At 38.4% G+C, this 15,168-nt stretch overlaps 1 protein-coding gene across 5 annotated transcripts in view; it reads right to left on the bottom strand.

Annotated features, from left to right (window-relative positions):
* Positions 1–2,785: 2,785 nt before the first annotated feature.
* Positions 2,786–15,168, bottom strand: part of LOC103354705 (T-cell acute lymphocytic leukemia protein 1 homolog) — a 17,302-nt gene continuing 4,919 nt past the window's right edge. For 2 of the 5 annotated variants that reach the window (XM_008278166.1, XM_008278167.1), the window contains exon 3: positions 10,588–13,707. In XM_008278166.1, coding sequence (XP_008276388.1) covers positions 12,298–13,533 — 1,236 coding nt within the window. In that variant the 5' untranslated portion in view covers positions 13,534–13,707 and the 3' untranslated portion in view covers positions 10,588–12,297. Of the gene's footprint in view, positions 4,127–5,016; positions 5,082–5,985; positions 6,430–10,587; positions 13,708–15,168 lie in introns of those variants that run through there. The other 3 variants (XM_008278169.1, XM_008278168.1, XR_520058.1) reach the window with 3 other exon arrangements.

The following is a 15,168-nucleotide window of genomic DNA, read 5'->3' as shown; positions in this document are numbered from 1 at the left end:
ACCATCACCTGACCTCAACCCCATCTCACACGGTTACCATGGTAATCTGTGAGCCAGCTTTGTGATATCAAAAGAGACTTAACAAGTTAATGAATCAGAGCCCACATCAGATAAACTGACTGAATATTTGAAGACAGAGGTGGGAACTGAGGACGAACCAGCATCTCACACTCACACACTCTCACCTCTCTCTAATTGAAACACGCCCCCTCGGCTCCTCTGGGACCTGTTGTGTTGTTGTTATTGTCGGGGTTCTCTCTCGGGGCCGTCTGATTGGCTGAGATGTTTATCAGTCATCAACCCCACGCCCACTCATCATTGGCTTGTTACAGTGACACTTCCCATCCCTCCCACCCTTGCTGTGACCTCCCTCAGTCGCTTTTGTTGTGTCTCCCTGCTGAACTGCAGTAGACAGGCAGGAACACTGCAACAACGACAATGTTAGACACATTTAGAAGCAGTAAGTGTTTAAGGCAGTTTACCTTTATTTCTCAAGTATAGGCATTGAGTTTAGCCTACAGTTTCTACTTCTGTGGATTAATTCTAAGTTAGAGTAACGTACAATTCTATGATATCACAAATTAAAAAGTGTTATAAACTTTAACTGTTTCAGGAGGGGATGCAGCGAGTACGGCTTTGTGCAATATCACTTTAATCTAAACTGCAAGCTTTTATGGAATGTCGCCATTTTCTGCTTTGATAACTGTTTTTATGTTTAATATAAGAATCTTTGTCTTTGTGAAAGAGCCGTCAGATGGAAATACTCCAGAGGTGCATCATTTTGTATAATTCCATTGATATTCAGCCTGACAGATTTGATATCTATGTTGTGAAACAGGTTCCTCCTTCCCCCTTTTCACTATGCTCTATCAGTGATCTTTCGATCATTGAGTTTTACTTGTGTATTTTAACATAAAGTTGATTGGATGGTGAGTTTGGTGTTGTTTTGTCTACTTTCTGCTCTGGTTCTGCCTACGTTGCATGGAAATTAACTGTTAATCTGGGATAATGAAGACAGGTTTGCCAGAGACTTGAAGAAAGCAGGGGAAGATGGGAAGGTTCATATTTCAGGTGGATGTATGCAGAAATCAGATATTCCATTTATATTTGTTGTCACCTGCATGAGAATTTAAACCTTTATTTTTCTGTTTTTGCTTTGTGGGTTTCACTCCACAGCATCAGTTCATAATGGCCGATAACAGGACGCTGCACCTTATTGAGGTTAATAGTCCTGCACCTTTCTTCAGTATCCAGTTTTGTTGTATATATAGTTAAATGATTCTGTCAGCAGCACATTACATTTTAATAACCTGTTCAAAAAATTGGTTTTAAATCAAAGGTTCACCACTGCCCTTACTTTGAAATGCCTCTATTGCAGCAACAACTTCATACGTCAGATGAACAGAGCAGTACTAAAAATACAAACTTCTGACACAAATTGGTCATACTGATCCACATTGTCTGTATATTTGTAACAGTCATCACTTAAATGTGGATTTAGAGGAAAAAATGTGCTTCCAAAAGGCTAAAATAGAAAACAAATTACAGAGAACTCAATAAAAGCTGTTAGCCAAAATTGTATAAACAGCTGAAATTACAAGCTAAAATATGAATAAACAATTGGAAATTATTAGCTAAAAGAGTTGCCAACAGTTAAAACAGTAGCCCATAGCATGTCCTAACAGTTAAAACTAAAAGTGGATAAACAAATAAAATTGTAGGCTCCAGTGTGGAAAACAAATGTAAATGATTAGCTTACAGTATGGATACACAAATGAAATTACGAGCTAAATATAACTGACAAGCTGTTGAAATAGCGAGCCAGAACTGAGAATAAATAGTTCAAATTGATTAGCTAGAAATATGAACACCAGTTAAAAATGTTAGCTAAAAGTGGATAAACTGCTAAAATTGTTAGCTAGAGATGAATAAACAGCTAGAAATTATTGGCTAATTGTGTTTCCAGCTTTTAAAATCGCTATTAGAATTGATTAAAAGTTGCTGGGGGGCTGCTGTAGCTCACCTGGTTGAGCTGGTGTGCTATGTGTAGGGCTACAGTCCCGATGTGGAGGTCATGAGTTTGAATCCCACTCATGGCCCTTTCCCACACATTCTCCCCCACTCTCCTGTCTCTCTCTCACTTCACTATCAAATACAGGCACAAAGGCCAAAAAAATAACTTTAAAAATAAAAAAAAGTTGTTAATGTTAACTGTAAGCTACGAGTGGCTAAACAGCTAACATTGTGAAGTAAAAGTGTTGATAAACAATTGAAATGAATAGCTAACAGTGCCATTTTTATTTATTTGTATTTTTATTTTTACCTTTACTTAACCAGATAAAAGACCCATTGAGATTGAAACTTCTTTCACAAGGGTGACCTGGCCAAGAAAGGCAGCAGCACATGTCCACAAATAAACACAACAAAAGAATCACAAAATAAACAAATGAAATTGTTAGCCAAACATAATTGACAAAATGTTGAAATAACTAGCCAAAAGTGGAAATAAATAGATGGAAATATGGCCACCTGGTAAAATTGCTAGCTTCAAGTGGATACGCAGTTAAAATTGCTAATAAACTATGGAGAAAAATTGGAAACTGTTCGCTAAAACTGTAAATAAAGAGTTGGAAAGTATTTGCTAAAAGTATGCCCTGCAGTTAAAAGTGTTAGCTAAAAGTGGTTTTATAGCGAGAATAGCTATTTCCTTTAAATGTTGATTTAGAGAAAATAAACAGTGATTGGAGTGTTTTTTAATGCTGACAGAAAAAGAAGTTGCAAGAAATTTAAAGTGTAAATTTTATTCATCTGTATTCTCACAGACTACAACATAAGGTCTTTGCATCATCACAAGTCAAAGTATCAGTGACCAACAAAGATTTTTCTAACCAACATCACAAAGAATGTTTTTTTAGGTGAGTTAAAATAATAATAGCACCAAAGGTCCCTTTCACATGAAAGAACCTGAATATGGTTACCGGTTCTTCTGCTGGACAGCAGAACTTAATATTAACATATAAAAACAACACACCTTCCCCTCAACACATTAAACACACGTCTAATAATTCATTAACAATGACTACGCTGATAAATGTGAATATCACATGACTTTGCTGTTCTCAGTCTCAGTCCACAACAACAATGTTATTTTTAAAGGACAGTACAGTTGTTTCTGCATGTTTGTAGCAGTTTGTAGCTCATTTCACTATGAACAAAAACAGAAGGACAAAACACACAGCCTGACAGAGAGATCTACAGTCTATAGTCACCTTTTAGTTTTTGAAATCATAATCTATGTGCTTTTCTGTACATCTTTACATGAAGCAACATTCTGAAATAGATGTCAGTACCAGTCCTTATGTCTGCAGTGTGACCTCTGGCAGCTTCTGCGATCCTTTATCCATCTGGATCAATAATGAATCTGTCTGCTGCATGACGCCTCTTGCTTCCAACCTTGACCCTTGAGTTAATCAGTTGGGTTGCAGAAAATTTGGAGTCATTTAATAGAAGAAATGCCAAAAAATGATGAAGGTTTCAGCTTATTTAAACACAGAAGTGTCTCAGGTTTCATATTTGTGTCTAAGAATCTGAATTAACTGACTGAGAGAAAACAGGCTTTTAAATGAAATAAAAATCACCTAAACCTGGATTTATACCATGTGCCATTGGCATCACTCTAACCCGATTCACATCAGGTGGGTTTTCAACTCTGGGACGTTCAGTCCTTGTGGATGTGTCCATGTCAACTTGGTCTCTGCTGGATCTGCTCAGCTGTACTGGAAGTACTGCAGGTGACTCTGATCACCCACCAGGCTGTCAGAGTCTCCTTCCACTGAACTCTCGCAGCTGAAGTTTGGGGACAGTGTCCCCTGCAGCCCGTCCTCATCCTCCAGGCTCCCTGCCCTGCCTCGGGGGGCCACCCTGAAGTCCTGCTCTGTTAGCAGCTGGTCCAGAAAGTTGATGTACCTGAGGGCGAGGCGCAGGATCTCGTTCTTGCTCAGCTTCCTGTCGGGCGGGTGGGTGGGGATGAGACGCCGCAGCTCAGCAAACGCCCCGTTGACATTCTGCTGCCGCCAACGTTCCCGACTGTTGGTGAAGATCCGACGGACAACACGAGGACGGGAACCTGAGGGGGAGGAGAGAGACGAGAGGGGAGTCAGCAGGAGTCCAGACAGCCAAATCTGAGGAGCCCCACTGTCACGCAGGACCACATGAAGAGGAGTCACTGTTACACGTCAACAAAAGACAACTGCCATTATCATATTATGACAATATATTCTAATTGTATACAATAATATGACACTTTCCTTACCAAAGCTTACGTGAAAGAAAAAAAATATTCAATATGTAAAAAAAAAAAGAGAATGAGAGCAAAATTAATAAATATCATATTGTAAAAAAAATTACATATCATAAAAACTATATGAAGTAAGTATTTTAAAAGGACATCCCTTGTGCTATTATAATAGTAATAAGTAAAGCTAAACTGTAAGGTAAAATGCTGGCAATTTACAATTACACCCATAAACATTTTTTTTTTTTTAATGAAAACTTTTGTAGCCTTTTAAGAACTTACATACAATATAATTTATTTTTTTTTAAACTAATACTGCCTTGTAAAAATACAATCATGGTGTACAGTCATTATAGCCATATAGTCTTGTATTTTTTTTGTAATTTTGTTTGTGTTTTTACAAAAAAAAAAACCTTTACATTGTAGAAAGGTTGATCTGACTGTTGTATGAGAAGGAGAGTTTTCACATTTTAAATTGATAGTATTGATTGTAAATTTAAAGATGCCTCAAACATTTTAGGAAAATGTGAAATCTGTAAAATTGAACGGAAACTGACATCTATTTTGTGTAAAGCTGCAATGATTATGCGTTAATTAGATCAAATTAACAACAGGAAACTATAATCTGCCAATGTTTTGATAGTCAAATAATGATTTCAAACAAGTATTACAACGAAAACCTAAACAAACACTTTTTTTTTCAAATTAAACAGTGAACTCACCATCATTGTAGTTGGTCTCATATGGAGTTGTTCTATGTTTCATCATGATGGATGGATTTGGATCTCTGCAGACACACAGACAACAACGTTTAGCTACTAGCAATACAAAAGTTCACCTCACTGCTGTTTCTATGCAGCAGGTGGATCTCTTAAAACCTCATCTTCCTAAATTCTGAAAAATGTCCAGAGGATGAAGACTGCTCCCCTCAGCTTTTCAACTCCCATTTTAGCATACAAAACAAACAAACAGAAAGATATCAGCAACATTCTGAAGCTAATACACTATAATAATTGCCATTGCTCTTCCTGTTTTTGAAAACAGTGTACACTAAAATAAAAAGAAAAAGTGTGAAAAACTGCAATATTCTGAAGGCTAGAGTGCCCCCAAAATTGTGGACATAATGGAAAACAACAGTCTCACGAAAAAAAAAGAAAACACAGTAATTTTCCATAATCCCGCTGTTTAATGAAGTTTTTTTTCCCCAGTGATAAATAATAAATTTTAGAAATATATTTACAGTAATAACGCTGAACATAACACTTTCACCTGCTAAATAAAAGGAGATATTTGTGGAATAAAAAAAAGAAGAAGAAAAATGTGTGGTTATTCACAGTTTGTTTATTTATTACTTTAAATGTAAACACTGACATATTTGTTTCTGCAAGCGCACCTTCTTGTATTTCAAATATGAAAAATCTGTAAAATTAAAAGGAAAAATTCTGTAAAATTCCATATTTCTGAAGTGATTAATTATATTATTAAAAAGTCAACCAGTGACTCACCAAAACCTGTAAAATAGTAAATCCACACTGGACGTGTTGTGATGCTGTTTGGAGTCGTTTGTTTTCTTCATATTAAGTTAAAAACTGAACAAAAAAAATATGCACAGCATGTAACCTGCAAGCTGCCTTAAGTTTAAGAGTTTATAATATTTAATATCCAGAAACATTAGAACGTGTTTTTCTCACCGGTTGCAGGTGTTGATTTGATGCGCAGCTTCGTGCGGCAGGTCCGGTGCAGGCAGCAGCAGCAGCAGCGGAGGACTCAGGTGGATCATCCGGGTTTGGCTCCGGGGGTTTTGCAGCAGACAGGCTGGAGTCCGGTGAGCTTCAGGGACAGTCCGCGTCCCGCCGCCTCTTTATACCGACCAGCGTCCCCCTTCTGTGTGTCGTGACGCGTCGTTTCCATGGAGATCCCGTCGATAATGACAGTCTCATTAAAGTCATTAAACTCAGGGTCCCAGGAAGCAGCACCCCAGGGACCTGCAGGGCTCAGGGGCCGCCCCTGTCTCCGCCCTGCCCCTGCCCCCACTGCAGGAGTCGTGTTTTCCGGGTCCTCTCCTCCTCCTCCTCCGTCACGACCTGGAGCTCTTGGTGTCATGTCCACCATCACTTCCTTCACTCAGGTCCAGGCTGCACAGATCATAAAGTACCAGCAGTATAAACATTGTGTTTGCACTTTGTGTCAAATGCTCTGGCCACTGTTACTATTATCTCCACCAGAAGAACCCTTTTCCTCAAATTGAAGGTTTTCAGTCTTAGGACACCTAATCCACTGAACACTGAGCGTTTTCCAACAAACACATCATAGCAGCTCCATATATCATTCAGACTCTTAGTTTATAACCTTGATTAAATTCAGTCTCTTTGGAAAGGAATTGTGCTGTTTAATTTCACACTTATAACATTTGGATAGTTTCAAAACAATCTATTAGAATAACCAATTATGGCAAAGTGGAAAAGTGTGTTTAAAGTACATAAAATGCCAGTTCAACAAATTGTTCCTCCTCCACTGATTCCTTTTCAGAAAAATCTTAAAATGTACACGTTTTAAATGGGTTGCTCTTATTGGTCTTGATATTTTAGCATTCTATTTTTATTTTATTTTAGAAGATGATCTTACAAGTTTCTAACCTATTTTATATTTTCTTTTGTTTTGCTATATGATTTCAAGTCACTTTTGTCAGGTCTCAAGTAATTTTGAACAGTTTTGAAGTTTTGGATAATTTTTAAGTAATTTTGGACATTTTTCAGGTAATTTTGGACAAGACTTATCATGGGAAAAAAACAAATGATTATATCCTCATTTTATTCATTAATTAACTTATTTTAATTTATTTAACTTAAAACCTCTGAGAACACAATAAGGGACAAGCCTCATTTTCAGTGTTGCTGATGGACATGCAGTAAATACATACACACTTAAAATCAAGTAGCAATAAAAGAAGAATACATGGCTATATGAGATAAAAACAGACTTTAACCAGAAGGTCCTTAGTTGAGGGATATAACTGCCCCTGCTGCCCATGATATGCATTTTTGAGAAAAATGACCTTTGACCTCTCGTGGAGCTATTTTCACTGATTGACCCCAAAATGGAATCATTCTGAGAGGCCACTCCTAGCTCACCTGTAAAATATCAACTTATTAGACCTTAGCACTCCAGCCAGAGACTGATCACAGACACATGGGTGGGACTGATTGCTCTATAGATGACTGATGACTCCTGGTCAGGGCCAACTATAACAATGCTGAAAAATAGGAATTAAATTCATACATTTAAATAAAGTGATATTTCAAAAGCTAAATATTTACAATTTCTTTAATAACTTTAATTATTAATAGTTAGAAATTCGTAGTTATGTGATTCAGAACATTTTAATAGATTATCTGAAAGGAAATGTCTTCACAAGACATTCCTGATTGACTGATCAATCGATTGATAAGTTGATCCTCTTGTGTTTTTACTGAATTTAAACACTGCAATCAGTGATGTAAAGTGTCTTTTTGTGTGATACATAAAATGTTTCTGACATATTTCTGCTTTTATTTTGGTGATAGCGCGGCATCAGAAGCGCGCGGCTGGAGGAGCATCAGGTGAGCAAATGTGTTACTCGCGCAGTTTCAGGTTCTCTGTTTTGAGTCGGACACGGACAGACGGTTTGTTTTTCGTTTTCCACCGTAAGTTTTTTGTTTGTTTGTTTGATGCCGCTAAGTCCCTAAGTCGTTCAAATCGGGTTCTATCCGTTAAAACGCAGCTCTGCGTCGTTTCCGTTGAGTTTTCCGCTAATTGACTCCATTTTGTGAGTTTAGCTGTGGGGGATGCAGCTGATAGCTACCAGCAGAGGACCAGACAGGTGAGCAGACATTTCCGGCGTTTTCTGTATGTGACCGTCGTTTTTGGCAGTCTGTTGTCATTTGGACAAGTTTCCAGTCATTGGTGACTGTTTTTTGGAGTGTTCTTGAACAGTTTCAGAGTCATTTTGGATAAATTCGAGTAATATAATTTTGGACACATTTTAGGTAATTTTGTGGCAAGTTTGGCCATTTAAGACATTTTTCAGCACTTTGGACAATTTCTGACTCCCATTTCTTTGAGTCTTTACACTCTACCTTTCAGTGATATTGGGTCATTTTCAAATAATTTTGGACAAAGTTATTTTGGTCACATGTGATGTCAGTTTGGACCCATTTTGTCATTCTGGACAGTTTGTGAGTCATTTTTAAAAACTTTTTTTGCCTTTTCTTTTCTTTTTTTTAAACACTGGACCAATTCTGTTTTGTTTTATGTGATTTTTGGGATGTACTGACAACAATCACTTAATTCATTTACCACATTGTGCCTCCTTTCAGCAAATTAATCAAAGTTTCACTGAGAATGTTAAATTTTGTTGGACAAAATATTGTAAAGGCAGTTCATTTTGCCATGACTGCAAAGCCCTGGGTTTAGCCCTGATTTAAAAGGACTGTTTCAGCGTCTGTAGCTTTAAATGCAGCTGAGCTGCTGCTGTCTGTGCCCCCCCCCAGAAAGAAGATTGGCTGTGCATCTGTGATTGACACCATGGAGCAAAGCTGTCCAGCAGCTGACACAGATGTGATTGAGTGTGTGGGATCAGACCTTTCTGTCCCTTCAAACTTTCTCTTCAGGCAGTTCATTTACATGGATATTTTATTAAACTTACAGCACAGCTGTTGTTTCTAACTCATGTGTATGGTGAAATTCTAATAACTTGTTTAACTGTAAACTACATTGTATAATTCATCCTACATCCACCCAACCGGTCGAGGCAGATGGCCGTCCCTCCCTGAGCCTGGTTCTGTCGGAGGTTTTTTTTCCCCTGTGGGGGTTTTCGGTTCCTTCCCACTGTTGTGGACTGCTTGCGGACTGCTGAAGCTTATAGGGAATCCAGATGTTTTGGATTGTTGGGTGTTTCTGTTTCTGCCTTTGTGAAGCGCTATGAGATGACTTGTTGTTGTAAATATGCGCTATACAAATAAAATTGAATTGAATTGAATTGAATTGAGTTTGTCAGACAGCGTTGCGGTTATGCCGCAATAGTCAGTATTCAGTCTATAATTTTCTTTCTAATCTCCTGAGACAACTCTCTCCTTCGCTTCCTCTGGTCCATGTTTAGTGTGGTACACACCATGTCAGCAAACAGCACAGTGACTACTTGTAGCCCTATAAATAGGTCGACTGACTGATTACAAGTTTGTAGACACCTGTGATGCTAATTAGAGGACACACCTTGATTGAACATGTCCCTATGGTCACATTATTTTCAGTCTTTTCTAGGGGTACCATCATTTTTGTCCAGGCCGGTTTCATGAGTTTATTTTTTAAAATAATTCTGCTGAACCATGGTTCAAAAGCAATGTCTGATTTTCACTGGATAAATTTCATAGAATTTTTATTTATTATTACGTTTGCCAGATTCAAGTTATTTCTGTGACCGTTGTGGGTTTTTCTTTCATTAACCGAGGGGTACCAACAATTTTGTCCACGTGTGTAATAGAGAAGCCATGTTATTAATACAACCTATGACATTTTTGCGACATTTTTCATGACGCACTATACTATGAGGTTTTTTGACATTTCAGGGTTTTTATAGATGAACCATCCCTGACACTGCAAGTTCCAACACCTGGTTGTGAGACCTGACGGGTTTCAGTGCTGTTAAAATATCTCAGTGATGTGAGAAACTAAAATTAAGATGACAAAAAAGATCAGTGTGCAGTTTGTCTTTCAGCTGTATATTAGTCAGCAGGCAGTGCTGAGGTTCAGGTGGCGTCTCCTTCTGGCTACTCATCTGCACAGGCTCTACACTGTGCTAAGGAAATATAGTTTACAGAGTATTACTAACTTGTACTTCCCACAGAAACTTAACAAACTAACACTATTAACTGATTAGTCAACAGACAGAAAGTTAACCAACAACCCCTTTGATTAATTTATAGTTTGAACCATTTTCCAAGCAGAAGTTCCTCTCAGAAGTGAGGATTTGGTGTTTTTTTTTTTTTTTAATTACATTTTTATTTATTAAACAAAACCAACACTTTGTCACCAGCAGCAGTTTGAAATGAATTTTCACTATTTTTGGTCCGCTTCTAGATACTTAGTAGAAAAAATAATCAGTAGGTTGATGAATCTAAAATGAAAATAAGAGTTGGTGGCATCTATAACAAAAATGCTAATTTTATAATCCATAGTAAAAAATTAAAATATTATAACCAGACATGAAGAGATCATTACGCTTGTCATCTGAAGGACAAGATTAGAAAAGTAGTACACCAAAGTCAGTATAATTTTATTTAGATAAAGACAGATGAGGCATGATGTTAAGCATTTGCTCATTCTGTAGGTGAAAACATTGATTATTGCATGATGTTTATCAGTTGTAGTTAAAAAATGCTTGTTGTTGAAGTCTTGGATGGCGAGAGTGAACCTTTGGCAAAGACGTCCCACCTTTTAAAGGCCCCTCGGATATGGGACCTCCAGACTGAAAACCATGAAAAACGCTGCCTCCACTTTAATTTATCAGTGATAATAACCCACTCATATACTACAGCACCTACAAGGGACATTTTCTGATTGAGGAGATATAAAACACACGGAACAGTTGCAAGTTGTTTAGAAAGTATATTGTACAGTACGGAGAAGTCTTTCAGCATCACAAAGAAGAAACACAAGAGTAGAGTTTTTGTAGTAAAAGAGAATGGAGAACTAATTTCCATTGGTTGACTATTGTAATATTCAGTTAGTTAGACCAATAGGAACTTCTCAAAAAATGTTAGAAAACATTACTGCAATTCCTGCATGACAACAGACAACTCTGTGATAATGAGTTAAAAAACTCCTCACAACACTGTGATACAAATACCCATGAACAAAGAGATACTGGACTCTGTCGACGTAATGTGGCGCTACGCTGACTTTGGCCGGTGTTATACTCTGTTCATAAGCATGTGAGGGTCAGCATGACCTGCATTTCATCTTTTGCAGAAGTCCGTAAGAGTCCACCAGCAAACCCCTTTGTGAACGTCCAAAATTTGTATTTGCATGGCAACTAAGTTTGCCTTGTTTCACATCGTATGTCCTTCAGTGTAATTATTTTTTATCAGTAATAATAAAATCTCTAAAATCACATCAGAGAAAACTGAAAATACAATGACCAAAATAAATGAGGAGAAAAATGTTCAGAATAATTGTCTTTCAGTCTGCAGGCAGCTGTTGTGTTTGAGTGACGTGCTCTGCTGTTCACTCTTTCACGCACACTCCCCTATACTGAGAAATGTACTGAGCGCAAGCCGACTTTGACCAGTGTTATGATTTCCGCATCCGCAAGCATGTAAAGGTCAACATGATGTAAATGTCCTCATTTGCCCAATTTTCTGAGAGTCCCCCCTGGGGACGTTTGTTTGAAGGCCCAAATTGGTGTCAGCGTTTCAACTAGTGTGCAAAATGCCAAACTACTATTTATGGAACGCATTCTCTAAGTGGACAAGAAAGTAGTACAATAACAAAAAGTACCTTTCCGTAGTGTCCACAGCTGTCTGTGTGCGCATCTGCAAGGGAGTATAATCAAAGATTAAGCCAAAATCATAATTGTCTGTACAGGGCTGCGTGATGTTAATGGTGTCATCTGACAAAGTCTGCGAAGGTCCATGTGGAGCTTCAATATTGTGACTGCATAAACTGTTCTGCACTGCAAGCACGCCAACTGTGCATGTGCCAGAAAAAACAATGAATGCCTGCGACAAGGAGAAACTCTGTGAGGCGATTATCATCCATATTTTTAGCATTCATCTTTAAAAGAGTTGTTTTTGAAGCAGTTACGGCTGGACTTTAGGGGTACTATGTTTCACAAAAATTTGGAAAAGTTGGCAAATTTTTCTTGTCTTTTTTTTTTTTTTTAAACGTTTTTGAATTTAATGATTTAAAATCCTTTTGGAAACATGGCTAGCATGTGCTTTAGCTCAGACAGAGGAATGGATTTGTACCTATGATTGTATGGCCCAGTTGCTGTTGAGGAATAGGACCATGTTGAGGTGTTCTGGCTTGATGGAGCTCCTCAGGTTGCAGAACTGATCCCCGTCTCTGGAGAAGGCTCTCTCTAAGGGCACAGCAGTCGAGACGACCCCAAGTTTCTTCACAGCAAGCTTGCTTAATTCAAAGAATTTCTCCTTTCCTGTGTGCCTCCACCACGCCAAAGGGTTGGACTGCTCTGCATTGGGTGGGTAGGCCTTGTATTTGTCCAGTTGGACTTTGAGCCTGTCAGTAGAATAGGCTATGCCTGCACTGAGCTCCGTCATTACCTTGTTAATTGCGAGGCGGTTGTTGTCGTCTGTTAGTTGTTTTTTGTATCTTGGGTCGAGGAATGTGACGGTAGCCAGTTTGTGGTTGTTGACATCGCCGAATTCATGTTTGTATTTTGACAGTAACATTTTGGCAACATCATTCTTTCTTTTTGCTTCTTGTCCAAGTGCATCCATGAGCTTCATCATCACCGGTACCATAACCGAAATGGTCTCAAATCCTTTGCCTTTCATCGTAGAAATGGCTTTCTTCAGAGGTTCTAGAGCTGATATGAAGTTCTTGATTTTCTTTTTTTCATTTTCGTTTAGAATTAAATCCGTCTGTCCCCTCTCATTGAGCACCATCACCATGAACCGGTACTGCTTATCCAGTCGTTGAAGCATGTCCAGCCAAGTGAGCCATCTGTCTCTACAACACATGATCAGCTCCTCTTGATTCGCTTGCAATTTGCCTTGCAACTTGCCTTGCAACTCTGTGAGCTTCTTCTCAGCTTCAGAATCATACTTGAAGAATTGGATGATGTTGCAGCACTTGTTGAGAATGTATGACAGCTCAGCGTTGTTCATCACATCCTTAAATACTGCATTCAAGACGTCAGAAAAGCAGGGCATGTGTGTCCATCTTGTTTTATTTCCTTTTAGCTGTGGCATGCCAGCTGTGACAACACTATGAACCTTATCTGTCACATTCCAAGTTTCCGTGATGGCTAAGAGCTGATTTAGTATGTTGGGCATGGATTCATCTCCAAAGAGGCTGGTAGTTTTGAGTATGTAGGACTTGAGACTTCCAAGGTTGTCCACGAAGTGGCACCCAACGGTTAGATAGGAGTCTTCAGATCTTGAAGACCACAGCTCACATGTCAACACGATGTCTTCAGCTGAGGTCAAGGTGCATTGTAGCTCTTTTTTTTTTACTCTCATAGACCTTGAGAAGCAGTGAACGCATCATAGGTTGGGTAGGAATTTGCTGATCGGGCTTTAATGCTTTTGCAAATTCAAGAAAGTTTGCATCTTCTGTGATACTCAAAGGCTGCAGGTTAGATACAATCATCTTAAGCAGCCGTGTTTTGACTGTTAGTATTTCCAGGTCCCCAGCTGTGGAAGAAAACAGATTTAAAGTTCAGGATATACTTTGGTATTATGCTTATTTCCAGCATGAACAACAGTGACAGGCAAAAACTATTTATAGATATCAAGACCCTTTAAATAGGCCAGCAGAAGAGATGATGCGTTGGATTTGAGGGGGAAAAGTTCACCCATAAAGTCCCATAACACCATAATATCCCAAATAAATGAATGATTTGTCCCAAATCTGACGGTTGTGAATCTGACGACATCTTTTAATTCGTTTATTTATTGCTTTCTTAACAGTAAAATTCATGATTAATGGTAATATACTACAAACTACTGTACCTTATAGTACCATCAAATGTGTTTTTATTGTTACTTGGATACCTCTTGCTATGTTAATAGTTTATTTTGGCAGCAGGCTGTCTCTTTTGCACTCTTTGATGTTTTTGGCTAAATAATATTTTGGAAATGTGGAAAAATCCGACGGCATGCAGTTCAGACTGGTCCCTTGGTGACAATGATGCGAACTGTCACCAGTGGCGATTCTAGGTTTTATTTTTAGAGGGGGCCAATGCTATATTTTGGGGGGCACCCAATTACTGTGTTATTCGTTGATGTAGCCTATATCAATTTCTCAAGAAGTGTTCCTTACTTGTATTCACATTGTATGACTAAATATAGACCTGACCTGATTGAATAGATCTAACAAAATAAACATGATCTGGAAAAGGTTTCTGGTCAGAACATACTTGCACAATATGGAATGTACAGTAATTGCTTCTTTTAAAAGCAACTCATGCCACTCAAACTGAATCACAGTGTGAAGACTCATGTTAATAACAGCCCGATGGCTCAAGGTACATTACAATGATACATACATGTGAATACACACATAAACACAATGCTCTCCTCTTTTATATTAACAATGTTGTTCTTCATTTGCTCTGAGGAATGTCTGCCCTGCTCTGCGTTTCACGTGGTGCTGATGATGGGCTACAGCTGCTGGACTGGTCCTGCTTTGGATGCCTGTCCTCAGAACTGTCCCCCTGAACCTGTCTGGTTCACTGGTCTTACCCTCACATGGCTTCTTCTTAACTCTGTTCAGGACTTTTGGGGTCTTTTGGACCATTTGGTTTAGGTGACAGGTATTGTGTTTTGATTTTTAAAGATTTTATTTTTAAATATAAAAATAGGGGCATTTGTCATGCATTTGGAGCCAGAAATATGTCAACTTATCAGAAAATGTATTTAACATAGAATAAAAGCCTACAATGAATTCCAACAATTATTTTGCACATATTCTTTCTTGGGGTCCAATGGACCCCCAAAGACCTTCTACGAATGACAACATGAAAGTCCTGAATAGGGTTAAGACAACTAACCAAGCTGGCTGCACCTCTTTCTGACATTTCTGAGCCCTGCTGCTGCTGTAACAGAGACTAAATGACACCATTCAGCTGTAACTTAAACTTGGGATTGGGAATG

This window comes from Stegastes partitus, unplaced genomic scaffold (genome assembly GCF_000690725.1).
Source record: "Stegastes partitus isolate 25-593 unplaced genomic scaffold, Stegastes_partitus-1.0.2 Scaffold117, whole genome shotgun sequence".
In the NCBI taxonomy this organism is placed as follows: domain Eukaryota; kingdom Metazoa; phylum Chordata; class Actinopteri; family Pomacentridae; genus Stegastes; species Stegastes partitus.
Note: the sequence above shows the minus strand (reverse complement) of the source record. Positions and strands in the feature narration are given on the sequence as shown.